This window comes from Clupea harengus, chromosome 14, assembly GCF_900700415.2.
Source record: "Clupea harengus chromosome 14, Ch_v2.0.2, whole genome shotgun sequence".
Taxonomy (NCBI): domain Eukaryota; kingdom Metazoa; phylum Chordata; class Actinopteri; order Clupeiformes; family Clupeidae; genus Clupea; species Clupea harengus.
This window is the reverse complement of record NC_045165.1, coordinates 4,163,646-4,182,497: the sequence shown is the minus strand read 5'-3', so window position 1 is coordinate 4,182,497 and position 18,852 is coordinate 4,163,646. Positions and strand designations below refer to the sequence as shown.

The 18,852-nt window shown below is 39.8% G+C and overlaps 1 protein-coding gene across 2 annotated transcripts; it reads right to left on the bottom strand.

Moving 5' to 3' along the window:
• Positions 1 to 5,438: 5,438 nt before the first annotated feature.
• Positions 5,439 to 17,563, bottom strand: LOC105899570. 2 transcript variants are annotated; one of them, XM_031580799.2, is made up of 3 exons: positions 17,488 to 17,517; positions 12,610 to 12,668; positions 5,439 to 8,188 (listed from the first exon to the last, which is right to left on the bottom strand). In XM_031580799.2, exon 3 carries the CDS (start codon positions 8,178 to 8,180, stop codon positions 6,111 to 6,113), a length of 2,070 nt encoding a protein of 689 aa, XP_031436659.1. In that variant the 5' UTR covers positions 8,181 to 8,188; positions 12,610 to 12,668; positions 17,488 to 17,517; the 3' UTR covers positions 5,439 to 6,110. The 2 variants fall into 2 exon arrangements, with proteins under 2 accessions (XP_031436659.1, XP_031436660.1); XM_031580800.2 differs by lacking the exon at positions 12,610 to 12,668 and having other exon boundaries at positions 17,488 to 17,563.
• Between the last annotated feature and the right edge of the window lie 1,289 nt (positions 17,564 to 18,852).

Here is an 18,852-nt window from a genome sequence, read left to right as displayed (position 1 = left end):
TAGGTTTCAAGAAATTAATAAAAATCATTGAAGTCAAGTATTTGTTTATTTATTTCAAAAGTGTAAATACTAAAGAACAATTACATTTTTTTAACTGATTTTCTCATTTAAAAATCAGGTCTGACCAAACACTGAATGATTATATCCAGAAAATGGACATTCTAAGAGTGAATTTTGCCTTCCAATAACATGAGAGAAACCAGTTGATGTATTTAACAGGAAAATGAAACAAAGTGAAAGATTTCCATTCACATCCACAGAGGACATTAGCGGTACATTTCTTTTGTTTATTTTAGACAGGATAAAAACTGGGGAAAAAAGGTCAGAAGAGAAAACTCCAAATTATACAGAGAAATAAAATAAATGGTAAGTCAGGGAGTGAGGTTTGTTTCGGTTGTTGGTTTTGTCTTGTGTTGTTGTGTTCATTCAGATTTATTCCTACTTCGTACAGCTACTTTTAGTTTGGTTATTATTTTGGCTTTTCCCCCTCCTTAAGTCTTTGTGATTTATGTTTCCCTTGTTTATGGAATAAAACAGTTATTGTCTTTCAACTTTATTGTGTGGTAGGGTGCTGGGGAAGGGAGAAATTATTATTTATTTTTTTACATTCCCCCAACACGTAGACAAAACAAAGAGATGTAGCAATGGTAAAAATGTTAATGGTTTTATCTTTTGCCACGCTTGTAATCTTAATATCTAGGTAGATAGACAAACCCACCAATGCCGATCTTCCTTAAAGCTTCTCAATAGCTAGAAACGCCCCTGCTACTGACACACACTAAAGTATGATATAGCCAGCAGCATTCTGTCTAAAACAACACATTTGCAATATGATATGTTATAAAATATTGAACTCTGGTCTTAATGCATGGTAGGCTATGCCATTCGTAGTAGCTAACATTTCGCAAATTATTTAATTAAAAAAACACCTGTACGATTTCAAGAACGATAATCTATGAATCACTTCATAACAAAATTTGCTAACATAAGTAACCTAAATGGCCTGTATTTTTAGCGACACCAGTAGCGAAGCGTGCCAATTTAATCAGAGGTTGTGGTCTTCTCCTCCTTTGCTGACCTCGAGAACTCTTTCGTTCGCTCTAGTTCCAGTGAGGACTCGCATTCTCGCTGCAGCCAGTGTCTCCGGAGTACCGTGAGTATTTATTTAGATCTCCCTGTTGGCATAATTTTACATTGATTGTTTTTAAAATTATAATTTGTGCTCTGCAGACGCGACCCGGCCTGGTGGAGGGCTGGACTCACCACGAGCTGCTGTCTTGCCTTGTCTTGCTTTGCACGAGTTTGTTTTGGTGTTTTCCTCATTTTGCCGTGCAGTCTAATGGCTATATTAACCAGAGATGAATTAGATGGCTAAAGATGCATAACCAGAGATGAATTAGATGTGTAAAGAAAGTTTTCTTACACAGCCTGCAGCAATTACGTAGGGTTTACAAATGTAAAGGCCATTGTATGAGGCCATATTACCCACAGTTCAAACTTTACCTCTTATACACACCTATATAGTATTGTAATATGTTTTTGATATTTACTATTTGATTTCCCATACCTCTTACCTCTTTCTAATTGTTGAAGTTGTATTATTTATTCTACTAATCATGTAGTCCATAGACACAAGCTAGTTAGCTCATGTTAGCAGACATTAACCATGTTGAATGTGAGTTCACTGAAAGTCCTCACAAAAACAAATATTTCCACTGGACTATTATCAGTGTCAAATATTACATCATGAAATAATGCCACACTCCGTTATTAATATGGGTGTTATAAATATTTTTATTTTAATGTAGACATCATTGGTTGATTACATATGACTTATATCTAAATACCAGTTACACATTCTGAAATTGTTCCTAAACTGTAAAAATGATTTAAAAATAAATAAATGTGCTCACTCATGTTTGTTTCCTCTAGTTTTATTCTAACGTTCCCTGCACTTCTCCATAAAAGTGTTCAGCATTGACACAGGCCTGACACAGCTCCTGGATTAAATTGATGACATCAGAATACTTCTTTTCAACTCTGCCAGTTTGCCAGTGTAACATGTCATCTGCAATGGTGCAGATGTTTTCCAGTTAATTAGGTAGGAGAGTTCCTGGAAAAGGATCTTGACTGCTGTCTTCATGTAATCAGGAACTGTGGCCGTGTGAATGTGTATCTGATCCATATTCTTGTGGGCCTCGTTGAATGCGTGCCAGCTTGAGTTACAGAGTCTGGGTACTTTATGTACTTGTAGCCGGTTGGTGGGGGGTTCTTGATGATGAAGTCAGTATCTGAGGAGATGAAGACGAGCTCCCCCATGATGGCAATAGATGGCGTGGTGGAGAGATCTTCGCAATGTTTCTGTCCATTGCTTTCTGCAGTCTGATAAAAGAAAATAGTAATTTCAGTGAGTGTCCGTTATCTTAGAAAAGTCAGGAGCTATAGGACAATTTGACACATCATACTTCTTCTTATGACTGGAAAGACCCTTTACAGAATGATGGCAAAGAGACAGGTTGCATATTCATGAAGGGATGGAACTATGGGGTAACACCCCTTATACTCAGAGGGCATATAACTGAAATGTTACAATGGCTGATTAGAAGATTCTTAGGTGAAGCTGTTGAGTGAACCCTCTGTCTCTCTCTCCCTTGAATCGCATTATTGTACAAGATTAAACCTGTTTCCTGGACTGATCATATCTCAGATTGAGTCTCCAAAAAATATATGGTATAAAAATTACTGTCAGTATCTACACAAGCTCCACAGTAGTAACTGACCAAGCTTTTTGAATGACAGTGTCTGTTACGCCCCCTGGTGGCTTGGAGTAGAAGCTTTTTGAATGACAGTGTCACACCTGCACTGAGCCCTACTCCTGCCACGCCCCCTCCTGATTCAACTCACCTGCCTCCGTCACATTCCCAGTCCCCGAATTCTAATCAGGCACACCTGTCACACCCTCCACCACACTATTTAAATCCTCACTCGTTGTCTGGCCTCATCTTGTATGGACTGGAGAAGTCTGTTTCTAGCCTGAAGTCTGTGACAGACAGTTGGCATGGTTGAAAACTGACCCTATAGTTAGTAGATAGTGATTTCAGAATATGATAATGAAGCAAAAATCTGCAACGGGAACACATTTTCCATGTGCATTTTGCACAAGATAATAGACTAATTGAGTGGGACAAAGTCATTAAGCTACTATCTGATGTCATTTTGAAGGGGACCACTCAAGGAATGTAGTAGTACACGTTTTATACATGAGGAATGAGTGTAGCCGCCATGGCAACTGTGCAACAGTACTGGGTGCATGCCCTTCTTGTGCCAGACTGACATGGACCCTAGTGAGTAGCAATCTGCAACAGGCCACATATCTCAGTGAAAGTCAGCTTGATCAACGGTCTCAAACCCATTCTAATGGTACTGCAATCTGCAATCCTTCATATCTAAATACCCTCTTATCTACATCACATGGTGTGATTTTATTGGGGTTGCTGGGCAGCCTTGTGGGTGGGTGGCATGGCAGGGCTTTACAGGAAAGGAGAGGCAGCTCTGCTTTCACATCCTGGAGAGATAATCAGCCTTTCTCTCAGACTGTTAAACTGCTTAAGCTATGTCTATGAAGTTATGGAAATAAATAATAATGTTCATATGGCACAGCTTTTTAGTGCTGTAGCCAGGTGATGCTGTTGATCAGCTGGTCACGTTTCCTTATGTTCTTACTGAGGCAGACCTGATGGAACTGTTCTGAGTAGGCATTAACCCTTATAACCAGCCTCCTTTAAGAAATTTTAAGGCTGTTAAGTGGCACACACTACATAATCAACCTCTTAAAATCTTGGCATTTTTTTGGGCAATTTTCGCCTAGAATTGCATACCCAAATTCCAAGGCCTATTTTGTAAGTCTCACCATAGGATGATACCAGGTTGCGGATATCATGTTACAGATAACCGCTCAAAATATAAAGAATTACCACTTACAGACCATACATGATATCTTAAATGTCTGAAAGATGTTGATAACATTCCCAAAATGTAGGTGATCCTTCTTATTTTTCCCATTTGGATCTATTTTACTTGGATGCAAATGAGAAATTGAATTGTAGGGGTGGCTGGTTGCAGAAGTCATGTTACAGATAACGCCTCAAAATATAAAGAAATTACCACTTACCACTTAATCTTGGCATTTTCTGTAGGTTCTGTAGGAGTTCTGTCTTTGGCCATCCCACATTTATGGTGTTCCATTCCAACTAGTCTAGAGGTGAGTGATGTGTAGAGGTGAGGTGTGTGATGTGTAGAGGTGAGGTGTGTGATGTGTAGAGGTGAGTGATGTGTAGAGGTGAGTGATGTGTAGAGGTGAATGATGTTAGTCGTGATCAGGTAAGACTGGATCATGCTGGGAGGTTTAATTTTCAGTAGATGATCTAGAAATTTACATTGTTGCTTTTCTATCACCCTACCTTGAGTTGAGTCAAAGCCTAACCACACAGACAGAGACAGAGACAGAGACGACAAAGCTGATAATGAATCTGCAAATGAAAATATAGTATTAAGTAAAATAAATAAATCCAGCGAAATTAACATATTTGACGAAGATGTATTGAATTCATATTCATTTGATCAATAGTAGAGATTACTGGCTGTTGCTACACATAGTCTACTGTGAAGTATGTTATGGCTTCATAGGATATTTTGATAATATGACTGTAATTCCTACTAAATATGAATGTTATTTAGATGCGGGCATGTTTGTGTGTACAGGTATGTTCAGGTGCCGTGTCAAATGCTCTGCTTCCTTAGATTACTGATGTGTTCCTCCATGTCTCTGTCTGGCAGCACAGGACCCCTCCTTTCCCCTGACACATCCACACAGGACCCCTCCTTTCCCCTGACACATCCATACAGGACCCCTCCTTTCCCCTGACACATCCACACAGGACCCCTCCTTTCCCCTGACACATCCACACAGGACCCCTCCTTTCACCTGACACATCCACACACACAGGACCCCTCCTTTCACCTGACACATCCACACACACAGGACCCCTCCTTTCACCTGACACATCCACACAGGACCCCTCCTTTCACATCCACACAGGACCCCTCCTTTAATCTGACACATCCACACAGGACCCCTCCTTTCACCTGACACATCCACCCAGTCTGATGGTCCATGCACACCTCACTACCGTGTCAATCAAAGGATGATTTTGTCACATTTCACAGCGCGGTCGGAGTTGTAGCAATTCTTATTAACTTTGGAACTGGTTGGATAATTGTCTTCCAGGCATAGTACATTCCTTTAACAATGTGTCTTACTTGAATATACGTTCACAAGTTCAAGTTCAAATATTTTATTGTCAGATGCACAGAACAACACAGAGTCAGACTGGGCACTGAAATTCTTATGACAAGACACCGCACAACAACCTACCATAACATAACATATAAATAACCTGTTATCTCTTTAGTGTCTCTTCAAAATTATTTTTTTATCACTTTGTGTTGGCTTATATGAACATACAAATCTAACAGGATGACACAGATTCATGCTTTACTAAGGTGTAAATTGTCACATCGATTACAGACTGATCAGTAGCATCTGTAAATAAACTTTAAGGAAGTAACAAAGCACATTATCAGGAGTGTATCGCTAGCTAAACACCACCTAAAACCAATGACAGCTGACTTTGGTTACTTGCTAATAGCAACCGAACTGATATAACATGATTATCTAGAGACTGATATATTGTCTTGTTTTTATCCCAACATCTATAGACTACAGTGTCAGAAGATTACTGATGTCTTACTTCATGATTCTTAACTGTCTGACCGACTCATTTCACAAAGGTACACAAGGTTGTCACCTGTGTTATGTTTCTTACAGACTTGGTATCTTAGAGCACATTACACTCAAGAAATAAAAAAAACAATATAAGAATATATACTGCATAATTCATTATAACGTGTTATTTATCTGAAAAATTAGATTAAAAACATGACTACTTTTTTGTATTTTAAGCATACTATGTAATTCACTTCTCTAACCCTTTGCAGTTTATGGAAAATGTGGTGTAATAAAATAATTTGAATCAGTAGAGACCCTCTAGTTATTCTTCACCAAATCCCGCCTCTTTAAACCCAGCCTGAACTATTTCCATGATTCTCTCAGTCTCCTGGGGTGGAGCAGCTGGCAGAATGGCTATCAGCTCGCCCTCTATTTTTGCCATCCTGGCATCGGTCTTGCTCTCAAATTCTTTCTTGTTCTTCATGACCAGCTGAAGGATGCCCTCTTGAGCTGCCTGGCAGGACTCCTGCAGGTTCAGACGCTCTTGAAGGAACTCTGGTTTGCTCTTATCCATGGCCATGAGCTTTCCCAGACTGCTCACTCTGTCCATCAGGTACTTATTGGACACGTCAGTGTAGGTCCCTGAGATCATGTGGACCAGGCTGGCGATGTTGGAGGCTTGAAAGGCCTGCTTGTACAGGAGGTCTTTTGCAAAGAGCTTGCTGTTGTAAGAAAGTTTCTTTGTGTCATCAGCTGTTGTGACAAAATTGTGCAGTGTCTTGCTGAAGCTGGTTTTCACGAGGGTGGAGAGCATCTGGAAGAAGCGGATCATCTTCTCCCACTGCTCCTTGACTCTGCTCATGGCATCGAGACCCTTGACCAGCATATCGATTTTGGTCTTAAAGTCAACTTCTTTAATCTGGCAGTTCTGCATTTCAACAAGGACATCAGTCAGCTCCTTCCGATTCTTCTCCATGTTCTCCACACACTTCGCATACGAGTCCTGTGATTGCTCGAGTTTTTCTCGGCTCTGCTCGATGCGGAAACGGGCATTCTCACATGCACTCTGACTGGCAGACTGCCGTCCAGAGCTGTTGTTCTCAGCTTTGAACATCATGGGTGGTTTGGGGTTAAGAGCAGGTGAACCTGAGGTGGCCTTAATCTCACAGTCAAAAGCGTGGGCCTCAACATTCAGCTCCTGTAACTTCTTTATGAGCTGTTTCGTTTCTTTCTCATCCCACATCTGATCTGGCTGATACGTTGCCAAGTCCCTACAGATGGCGATGCCCATGTTACAAAGTGACAGAGCTCTCTTCTTTAGTTTGACCTGTGGCATCTTCTTCAAGTCCTCAGAGATCCTTTGGAATTGAGACTCAGTCCATGTAGTCTTTGTACATTTATTGTTCTGATCATAGAGATTGCGCCAGTCTATTTTACTGTCATTGACATATTGTTTGAGAGAATCTATAATGGAAAGAATTTCTCCAGACTTGCTGCAGATAATCATTTGTGAGACCATATCTACGTCCTCGTCTTGTGGTTTGATGCTGTGGTATGTTGCTGAGACCTTCTCTACTGCACTGCAGGTTGTCCTCACCGGAGCAGTTATTAAAGCAGTGACTCCATTGACAATTCCTGTCATGGACTCTGTGATTCCTCCAGCCAAATCCGTCCCAATCATTTCCCACCATGAGGGAAGGGAATCCATTGATTTCTTGTACTCATCTTGTGCATCTTCCAATTGCTTTGACATGTTCTCCATTGCTTTCTTGGACCGTTCATCCAGCTCTTTGGCAGTCTTCTCTCTCATTTCATTTTCCTTCAGTTTCATCTTAACTTTCTCCAGCTCTTCTCCATGAAAGTGTTCAGCATTGACACAGGCCTCCAACAGCTCCTGGATTAAATTGATGACGATAGAATATTTATTTTCAACACCTTCTGCAAGTATCTTGCACTCATCTGCAATGGTGTTGATGGCTTCCAGTTGATTAGGCAGGAGAGTTTCAATAACTTCATCATTGCCCTCGAAAAGGATCTCGACTGCTACCTTCATGTAATCAGGAACTGTGGCAGTGTGCATGCGGATCTGATCCATATTCTTGTGGGCCTCGTTGAATGCGTGCCAGCCTGAATTACAGATTTGCATAAGACAGGCCCTGAAGGACTCTGGGTATTTTATGTACTTGAAGCCGGTTGGTGGGGGGTTCTTGTTGATGGAGAAGTCAGTACCTGAGGAGATGAAGACTAGCTCCCCCATGATGGCAATGGAGAGGGGTGCAGGGGTCAGGTACTCCTCCCAGTTTGCATTGGGCTGCATCAGCATCTGGGTGGTGTCCCGCATCTCTGCTGCAGAGGGGAAACTCTGAGTGGTCTTCGCAATTTGCGCATCCATGTTAGGTACTGTTCAACAAAGTAGAAATAGAAGATGTCATGGAAATTGCAAATGTTTATTCTGCCAAACTGGTCTTTGTCCTAACCCTCTAGATTATTAGGGGTGGTGGCAGGGGCGTAAATATAGACAGTGCAGGCAGATTGGTTGCACTGGGGCCCGTAGGAAAAGCATGCCCTCCGACAATGTGTTTGACGGAAGTGACTGACCCAAATTGCTGACTCTTAAGCTCATAGATGAAATTGTTTAACATGTGAAAGAGAGCCTCATGCTATATATTCCCTCAAAAAGGCAAACCTATCTCAGTCATGGTTTTCTTAATTTTTTGGGGAAAATAGTCAGTAGCAATCTATAACAAAATGATATGCTTATCCTACATTAACTGCATGAACTATTAAAACTATTAAAAATGATTAATTATTATAAAAACGATTCAATTATGTGAATAATTTCTTATTTTCTTTGGTATTTTTGTCATATACAATGATGATTGCTGGGTAATATGTACTGTATGTCGTCGTCCAATGTCAAGTCTCTAATTGATCATGTGACTAGACTATACGCTATAGCTAGTTTAGGTGAGTACAAGTGCTTTTTCAAGGGAATTTGATGGGCTGCCATGACCCTATTTAACAAGTTGTTTTAATTTCGGAGTAAGGTTGCCGCTGAGCGCCTGTTTAATTGACTATGTGTTTAAAGCTTCTATGTGGGTAAAGCTTCTGTGTGTGCCGCCATACCAAATCTTACCTTTCGTCAGTTTCTTTAAGAACGCTTCAGCACTTTGACCGTCTTTTCCGCTCAGAAGATAAAGGTAACACGACGCTCAGAAGACAGCGATAACACAAAGGCTGTCCTAAACATGCGAACTGGGGAACAAACACTGGCATTACGAAACACTGGAACTACGAAACACGGAAAATACGAAACACGGAAACTAGGGAGCAAACGCGGAGAGAATACGTGACCTAGAAGTCGGAGTTGGAGACAGGAACAAACACTTCGGGCGAATAGTCCGGAGCTTGAGTCTTCGGGAAGTCCTTTTGAAATGAGGCATGACACGGAAATGAGGGGCGTGAGGAGTTTAAATAGTGGAGTGACAGGTGTCCTGATTAGTATTCTGGTGATTGGTAATGTGACGGAGCAGAGTGAGTTGCTGTCGAAGGGGGCGTGACAGGAGCAGGGTTCATCGCTGGCGTGGCACTAACAGTGTTGGGGGTAACGAGTTACAAAGTAACGGATTACAGTAACGATATTACTATTATATGTAACGAAGTAAAGTAACACAGTACACTCAACATATTGGTAACTACACTACTTTACTAGAGGAACGTGCTTTCCTGCGTTACCCAAGCCATTTTTGCCAGTCCGAAAAGTTCTCTTTTAGTGGCGCATGCATGCTCCCTGCCAGGGGGCCACGGCCACCATTGGTCAGAGAATGGCCACCCTGCCGGCCTCCCCAACCTCACGGCAAGGCAAAAAAAAAAAAAATACAAAAAACCCACCTGAACAGAAACGGTATAAAGCTGAAATAAATGCATTAGTATTTTTTGTATCAAGTCGTCTTATATTGTCATTTGTCACTTACGCTACAAGCCCCATATTCGCAACATGTTGGGCCGCGCCCCCATCAACAGCGCAAGATACAAACCAACGTGCCTGCATTCTGACAGCGCTTCAATGGAGACTAGCAGCTAACCACTGGATACCACTGTAACTAACAGGTGAGTAAGTTGGTGATACTTGAAAGGATCATTGAAATGATAAGATCATAAAGTTATCTTCACACTCAATTTAATGTGTAAGAATGTGTCAACATTGAGGAATTGTGGCAGAGTGAGTTGAGTTAGGCTGCTGCTGTTATTTTTGCAAACTTGTAAGATTATCTCTGGCTAGCGAGCTAGCGCTAGCTAGTTAGCTTAAGTCCATTCCCAGGTGTCACTTAGTCATAGATAGTCACTTAGTCATAGATAACACACTGTCACTAGTTTACACTTGAAATTGAAATAAAAGCAGTCTATAGTTAATGTTGTGTAAAACTTTTCTTTAAAGACGACACAATGAAAAGGATAAGTGCCTCAGGGGGAGACAGGAAAATCCATGTGTTGGGCTATGTGCATTTGATTAAGTTAAGAACTAAGGTTAAGATTTGCTTGAGGATTTAAATTAGATAAAACTTTATTAGATAATTAAATTATTTTTTGTATTTATTAACTATTTATTAAATACTTAATATATATATATAATTTATATTAAAAAGATAACTACATTAAACTATTGTCAAGAAATAAAATAGAACAAATAAGAAGCAAATAGTCAGTGCTCTGTTTTCATTCAACACCACAATCTGTTTGATGTAGTAAGCTAGTGATATTGTTCACTGTTTGTAGTGATACTGTTCAATGTACATTATACATATTGTTGATATTTTTTTTTCTTTATGTATTATGGGTGTGTGATGTAATGCTTTTTTTCTCTTTATATATACATATGTATATGTATATGTATATATTATCGGAAAAGAATGGAATATTGCACTTAAAATGCTACAGTTTACCTAAATAAATTATCGCCTAAAATGCTACAGTTTACCTAAATAAATTATCGCCTAAAATCACAATTCATATCGTGTCTGTCACTTGCACTAAAAACATCTCCGTCTCATGTTAAGGTCCCGAACCCCCTCACATAATCATGACACATCACACTCGCACATTATCTAAGCACCCATTCCAATAACATGGGATTATCAATAAGACATCATTAGTGTCAATAAGAAGGTTCAATTAATTGTTTATGGCTAGATGAGCCGTTAGAAAAATGCTGCTCTGAGTGATGCAGTATGTGAGTTTTAAAATAGTAGTTTTTGACAATCAAGTGCCACCCCAAATAAAAGACTGACCAGAGCTGGCCCCCCCAGAAATATTGTCCTGGCTACGCCCCTGCTTCCTGCCTGTGTGCTTGTCTGGGCACCGTTGCCACAGAGACCGATTTGAGTGATGTAGCTGCTGGTGCGTAGAAGGAGGGAAGCGGGGAAATGGATGAGACGGAGACGGAGACAGGAGGGTTCAGCCAGTGGCGATATTCTCATTATTTAAACTTTGTTGCTCGAAAGGACAAACATATTCATGTAAAATGCACTTAATGTCCAGGCGAGAGGTGTCTTTCAACTGCTGTCAACTCAATGAGCAACCTGTTGAAGCATTTGACAAAAGCTCAAACTTGAGCTTGTTAATAATCATTAGCTAGTAGCTTAACAAGCGTGCTGATTAAAAAGAGGCTAGTTTTGGACAAAGCACACACACTCCTCTTTTTCCTCCTCTCTCCCCTATCACTGCCGCTATGGTACAGGATATGTAAAGAGGTTGACAGACATTGGACCTCATTCTCTAACGCAGTTACTCCACTTACGAAGTTCTCGGGACAATTCTGGCATTCATGAAAGTTCTCTCATCTGGGATTCGTTCTTAACTTTATTCTTAACAGAATTTAAGAGTGCTAAATAGCAGTCGTAAATTGGCCAGATTGGAGTGCGCCCATGTTCTTAGGGGCTGAATTTGTGAGAATTCGTTGGTGAATGCGTTCACATCAATTCTACAGACAACCTCGGATTTAAATAATTATAATAATAATAAATACGAGAATATTTGTATCGTAAACAATTACGTTTCACATTTATAGTCATGATTCTATGAGGCATCGTGATGTCCTAACAAAAATAAAAGCACTACACGAACACTGCAAATGGCATTGAATAAATAAATAAGCACTAAACTCAATCGCCTGGATATAGAAATGGTGTAATACAATGGACACATCTACATTCTGCAACAGTACCCCCACTCCTGCACCGGTGAAGTTAGGTTACATGTTGAAAGTCGCTCCAGTAAAGTTCGAGTAAAACCCAGGCTGACCGTGTGAGAGTAGTATTTTAAAATGCACTACACGGCATAACAGACCGGTGAGGTGAGGCAAGTCGCAAAGTAGGGCCAGACAGCAATTTTTTCATGTCCCCCCCCAGGAATTACTCTCTGAAATGTTACGTTTATTGTCCCCCCCAACAATCAGAGGTGGAAAAAGTACTAAAATATTCTACTCAAGTAAAAGTACCTTTACTTTGATAAAATTTTACGGTAACACTTTAGAATAACCTTTGTTAGTAAACTGTTTATGAAGCATTTGTTCATAGTCTGTTCATCATTTACAAATCATTATTGCATTATTTATAAACGTTAGTTCACTATTTATAAATGAGGAGTAATGTATTTATGAACATGTTTCAAATTATTCATTAGATCGTTTATAAGGTATATGATAATGGTCTGCTCACATTTAATAAATCCTTTAGAAATGATAAATCAACCAGTTATAAATGATATACTAATTTTTTTGTGTGTAAGATAATGTATAAAGTATGTGATAATGGTCTACTCACCATTTATGGGTCATTATGAATAACCTTTATCACTTTGAACAACTTGATGGGGGTCGCTCCTATACAGTGCAAATAAGGGGTCATAAATCCAATCCAAAAACTAGTTATTTTTAATTAAAGGAAAATCTTTACAAATGTAAGTGCAATAATGACATTAAACATGTGAAGTTGTCAACACAACATTTAGGACCTTTCGGGAGGTATAATGTGCCAATTTATTTCAGACCATTCCATAAAACATTTTCACATACAATTGAAAGTGGCATAACTGTGAATTCTATGGACCATTATGACGGGCCCCGCTAGTAAACGCAAAAAAAAAAGAAGTTTCTAAAGTGTATGTAGGATAAGCATATGATTTTGTTATTAATTGATACTTTTCCCCAAAAAAATTATAAAAACCATGACGAAGATAAGTTTGCCTTTTCAAGAGAATATATAGCATTGGACACTGCTTGGAACAGGCAAAGGTTATCTAGCAAGCTTTCAGTTTGGAATTGTGCGAAACTACTATTGAATATACCAATAAACGACCACTATCTCAATTAGCTAAGTTAAAGATCTGCGTTTAGGCCGTTAGAGGTCTGTAACGTTATATTTAAGGGCCAGATGCACATTGCGATGCGACGCACCAGTGTCCACTGCTTGTCAAGGCGCTGTCGCTACCCGATGGTAGTCGCGCATGCATCACTTTGCGACACTGTCGACAGCGAAGCCGAGCATGCGTCACAACGACAGATCGAGTTTAAATCATGGAAGAAAGCGAAGACAGACAGTTTTACCAAAACATGACCATTTACTTAAAAACGAGAGAGATGGTGTCACAATGGACTAAAAAGATGAGGTAAAGGATCACAAAGTCTATCCCCAGTTACATTTTGAGGGATACATACGTTGTACAGCACAACAGCAGTAAAATGAAGACTGCTCAAATAGTCTGAGCCAATTAGCTTAAAAAGGGTGAAAGGTGGAAGTAAATACAACACAGACATATTCGTATTATTTGAATCATCACTTTGTATATATTGAGAAATATCAGATGCCTTATAGTAATCTCAATACAGTATAGCATAAGACTAGACACTGTCCATAAGGGTGAAGATATATTGATGCAGTGGCGTAACGTAGTAACGACGGGCCCAGGTGCAAGATATTACGACGGGCCCCCCTAGTGAACGCAAAAAAAAAAAGTTTTTTGATAGTTTCTAAAGTGTATGTAGGATAAGCATATGATTTTAGTATAAATTGCTACTTTTCCCCAAAAAATTATAAAAACCATGACGAAGATAAGTTTGCCTTTTCAAGAGAATATATAGCATTAGACACTGCTCGTACTATAGAGACAGCTCGTCTTTGAACACAAGCATATCTGAGGGGCGAAAATTTTACACAGTACTGGAGGGGGCACGTCGAGAGACGTATGTATATCTTTGGGCCCAGCTAAGGGCCCCGACACCCCACGGGCCCAGGTGCAGCCACACCTGCTGCACCTCCTATAGTTACGCCCCTGTATTGATGCATGTTAAATCCTATTAAGACGGCAGAGGCTCGTAGAAAATAAATAGTTTAGACCAACATTAGTACATATGTTTATATGTATATATGTTCATATGTATATATGTTTTGTATACTGTATTGCAATAAATAAAAAATAAAAAAACCTTTGGAAGCCAAACTTTTCGCGGACCCCCAGACAAGGGGTCCGCGGACCCCAGTTTGAGAACCACTGGTTTAGACCACCTAATCAATTTTCAGACTTGTCTTATAGCCCATACATGTGAAACAAGGGAAGTGCCCTGAAATGTTCTGTATTGTGATGTAGAAGCTTATTAAACAATTACTACAAGCTACTGGATGCCTTAATTTTCCTTGGGATCAATAAAGTATCTATCTATCTACTTTGGTGAAGGTCTTTTCATTGGTTGTTGAGATATGGGACAGTATTACATTTATGTCAACATAGGCTTTTGTAGCGTTGATTTCATTATGAGGAGCACTTAAACCAATGTCCTACATGGCCCTGTTCATATCCCACTGTATCCTGGTAGATGGGAGACTCTTTACACAGGTCCATTGCAAAAATATATGCGAATGGTGGTGATGACAGGGCAGGAGAGGACAGCTGTGCCCACTGAGTGCCATGACAGGAGCAACCACAAAGGGGTCAGGGGCACCCGCAACCGTGTGGTTACCAGTTATTACTGGCAAACCATAAAACAGGATGTGGAGGCCTGGGTAAGAACTATTCTGGCATATGATATTCCATGCAAAGTTTTCACTGCTTTTGACCCATCTGAGAAGTTGGTGTCACACACACACACACACACACACTCACACTGAGAGTTGTTCTAGTCAGAATGGTGGACAAAACCAGTTGAAACCCCCTGCCTTAAAGTGTTGAATGAAACTACACCCTACTTGAACACGTGATGCACTTTATTAAGTTATAGAGGAGGCATTACTGACTTGGGATAAAGCAATGATTTGCCAATGTTGAGACAAGGTCATCAAAGGTGGTTCCCTTTGGCCAAAGGACACATTTAAAAAGTAGGAGTGACTGAAAGCAGAGGTGATAGTTTGTTTTTTATCACAAAGGCTTATTTAAGTAGAATAAGACAAAAGTGTTGTGGGGGAAGGATAACTCCATGGTGTTTTATGTGTGCATTTTCTTTCATACAAAAAATTCCAAATAATTCCCAGCCCATTCATATATACAGTGCTGCTTGAAAGTATGTGAACCCCTTGAGCAGTTTAGAGTTTTCTGTTGTTTTACCATGATTTTCCTATTTTATTATCACCAATGTTCCATATATGAAATGTCAGGTTTATGTTTAAATCAATCAAATGAGACATCCTTAGGAAAAGGGTTGGGCGATATGTTGCATTGTTGATCTGTGTGGGTACACCTTGGCACTACAGTAGTTTGGTTGGTTTCCTCTCTGTTTTAGTTTGTGTTGCCCTACCCTTTTCCTAAGGATGTCTCATTTGATTGGTTTGCTTAATTGACTAATTAAGCACCCAAATGTGTTTCACCGAATCTGTTACCTACTTGACTTTACCAATGGAGCTGGGGGTTCACTTACTTTTGCACATACACTAATTCCATGTTTCATGTAGTTTTTTAGCTACTCACACAATTCCCTCTAAACAAGTACATACAATTGATAAACATAAACCTGACATTTAATATATGGAAAACTGGTGATGATAAAATAATACAATCATGGTAAAACAACAGAAAACTCTAAACTGCTCAAGGGGTTCACATACTTTCAAGCAGCACTGTATATATGAATGTATTTCAGCCATGTATTATACTAGTGTAAAGTGCCACAGAGTAGTGTGTGGCACTTTGTGTGTGGCACATAGCCTAGTCTGCAGCAGTCTGTGTGTTCTTTTTGTGGTTGCATGTAGTCATGCCCACCCAAAGATGTATGTTCAATAATGGCAACGGCATACTGAGTAGTCATACAAAAACAACTGAAAGTCTTATAATGGTCATAATGTCCTTAGGTCATTCCATGCACTTGACCTGGAAAATATTTCACTCTTTCATCCTGGGAAAACAGCCCAGACAATAATAAATAATAAAGATCACGCTCATTATCCTTGGACCCAAACCAGAACTGTTCAAGTGGTAGAAGTCACTGCACTATTCTGCTCTCCGGCAATCATGGTAAAGGGAACATAATTAAATATTACATTAAATATACCCACATTATGCGTTAAGAAAAGCCCCATATGTTGACGTTGAGCCATATGCTGTAAATCGTTTACAACATTATTAAATATTACGTTGAATAAACCCACTTTATGCGTTAAAACAAGCCCCATATGTTGATGTTGAGCCTTATTACGTAAACCGTTTGTGTCCATCGGGTAGTGACAGGCGATGTTTTAGTATCTCCATAGTGTTTGCGCAACTCATTGAGTAGAAGGCCTTTATTTTTTAAGTAATATATAGCATCACGTCACGCACAATTTGCAGAGACCTTGATGAATATGTCAGTTCAAGATATTTGTTCATTCAGGAAAAAACTGTAAATGTCACCCGGATTTTGGAAGACAATTGGAGACGCCTCACAAAGCAAATAGCTATTTTCGCTGTTTTTGGAGCCATAAAATTGAAGCTAACAATAGCAAGTTGACAACAACGTCCTTAGCCCGTCAGAAAGTAATGGTATTCATTGATAATCCTGTCACTCCTTGCCGTTGTATTAACGTTTCGTCACTTTATCCAGCGTCAATCGGTTGATCACCTTAGCTGACAGCTGAGTTTTACATCCTGTGCCTAACAAATACATGTACTTTAGGCATATTGCAACAGTTTTGCTAGAGGCACTCTACCGATGAACAGTTTGGAGTGTAAAAATGAATGTGATGACTCGAAAACTTATTGCAGTGGTTGTTTTTTTTTACTCAGTAACGGATGTGATTTCCAATGTAGCGAAGTACAATAGCCTACTTCAGTCAAAATCTACTTAAGTAAATGTAAAATTACTGATTTCAAAAACTACTGAAAAAATTACCAAGTCTACACAAAAAACGATTCAATTACATTAACGCGAGTAGCTAAATGTAATTCGTTACTTTCCACCTCTGCCAACAATGAAATGGGATCTCCGCCCCTGATGACTGCACATACACTGAATTATGGTATAGCCACCAGTATTCTATCTGAAACAACACATTTTCAGAATGATATATAATGTCATAAAATACTGGCATCGCGGCAATCTTATTGTCCTATGACCACCTCTTTTCGGCCATAGCCGAACTGTTTAAGATGGAATGTTTGTGTTTCTTGTTTAAAAAAATGTCTCCTGAGCTCAGTTCCATCTTGAACGATATTAAATGATCTCAAGATAAAATACTTACGTTTCTTGCCAGCTGGTCTATCACTTGAGGCTCACTCTGACTCTCGACTAAAAGTCTTTTGAGATTGTGGAGCGAGGGTCGCGCTTTTATGCTTGAAAACTGAAAATGAAACTGAACGCTGCTTCTCGGCGTGACTTCCAAGAAATGAGGAGGGGTGGTACATTTTAAATCAGGAGGTCCCCGAACACAGAAACAGTAGGCCTACCACGACTGAAGGCACATTCTAAACGCTTAACGTGCCTTAATGCCCATATGGTGTTTAACGGGAGCTGTGGTGTCATCCGATACACTTTTTGTTTTATTCTGTGAAGTTTCCTGTGAAGTTCCCGTCCCTTCTGTTTGGGTGCTCAAAAAGGCTATGGTGTTTGTATACAGTCCTTGCTCTGTAAAAAGAAAAACTGGACAGCTTCGACAAAGCCATAGCCTACACTGTACAATTGCTGAGGCCAGCCTTGACATGACTGATGATCTTAGTAAAATAGTTTTCTTTGAGTAATTCAAATTGAATGTTTAGGTGAAGGCCGAGGTATTGAAAAATGGTAGGGAAGGAATGAAAAGGTAGTATTCTAGGGCTGATTTGTTTTGCTGCCTGGTGGATTGGTTAAAACTCAGCCTTAGATATCTTCAGCTTATAGCTGGAAAATGAACCAAAACTGTGCAAACAATGCAGGAGACTATCAATGGAAGTCAGAGGGTTTGTGATATAACGTAACTCATCAGCATAGAACAGGGGTTTTCAACTGGTTTTGTCTCAGGGACCACCATTCTGACTAGAAAGTAATCCGCAGCCCACTGATGTGCCAGTGATTCTCAAAACATTTTACAGTCCCGTACCCTTCTTTTTCATGTTTGTAATTTCTTCGCTGAATATGGGTCTACATCAGTATTTTTGGCAATGCGACTTGGCTATTCAGACTATTTAAATTGACATAAATATGTCTACGGGCTCAGGTAAATTTATAAAAATTCAAAAAGTCAATGGTGAACTGATCAACATAGGCTCGTGTCGCGGACCCACTGCAATGCCGCCGCGAACCACTAGGGGACCGCGGACCCCCGGTTTAAAAAAAAACCCTGGCATAGAACTATACTACACTCTATGTTCCTCCTCTGTGAACACCAGTAATCGACTGAGGTCCTATGAGCAGCTGGGAGACGCTGTGCTCTGTGGCCTAGGGCTGTTCCATTGCTTTGCAGGAACTGTAATAATAAAAGGAAACTTGATAACAGTATAATGCTTTGGCACTATAATTCAAGTTTGCTGTGTGTTCTATCATATCCTCTGACCATTCCACATTCACTGTGTGCAAATAAAGTGGAAAGTGCAAATAAAGTGGAAAGTAAAGTAAAGAGCTTGCCGTTATA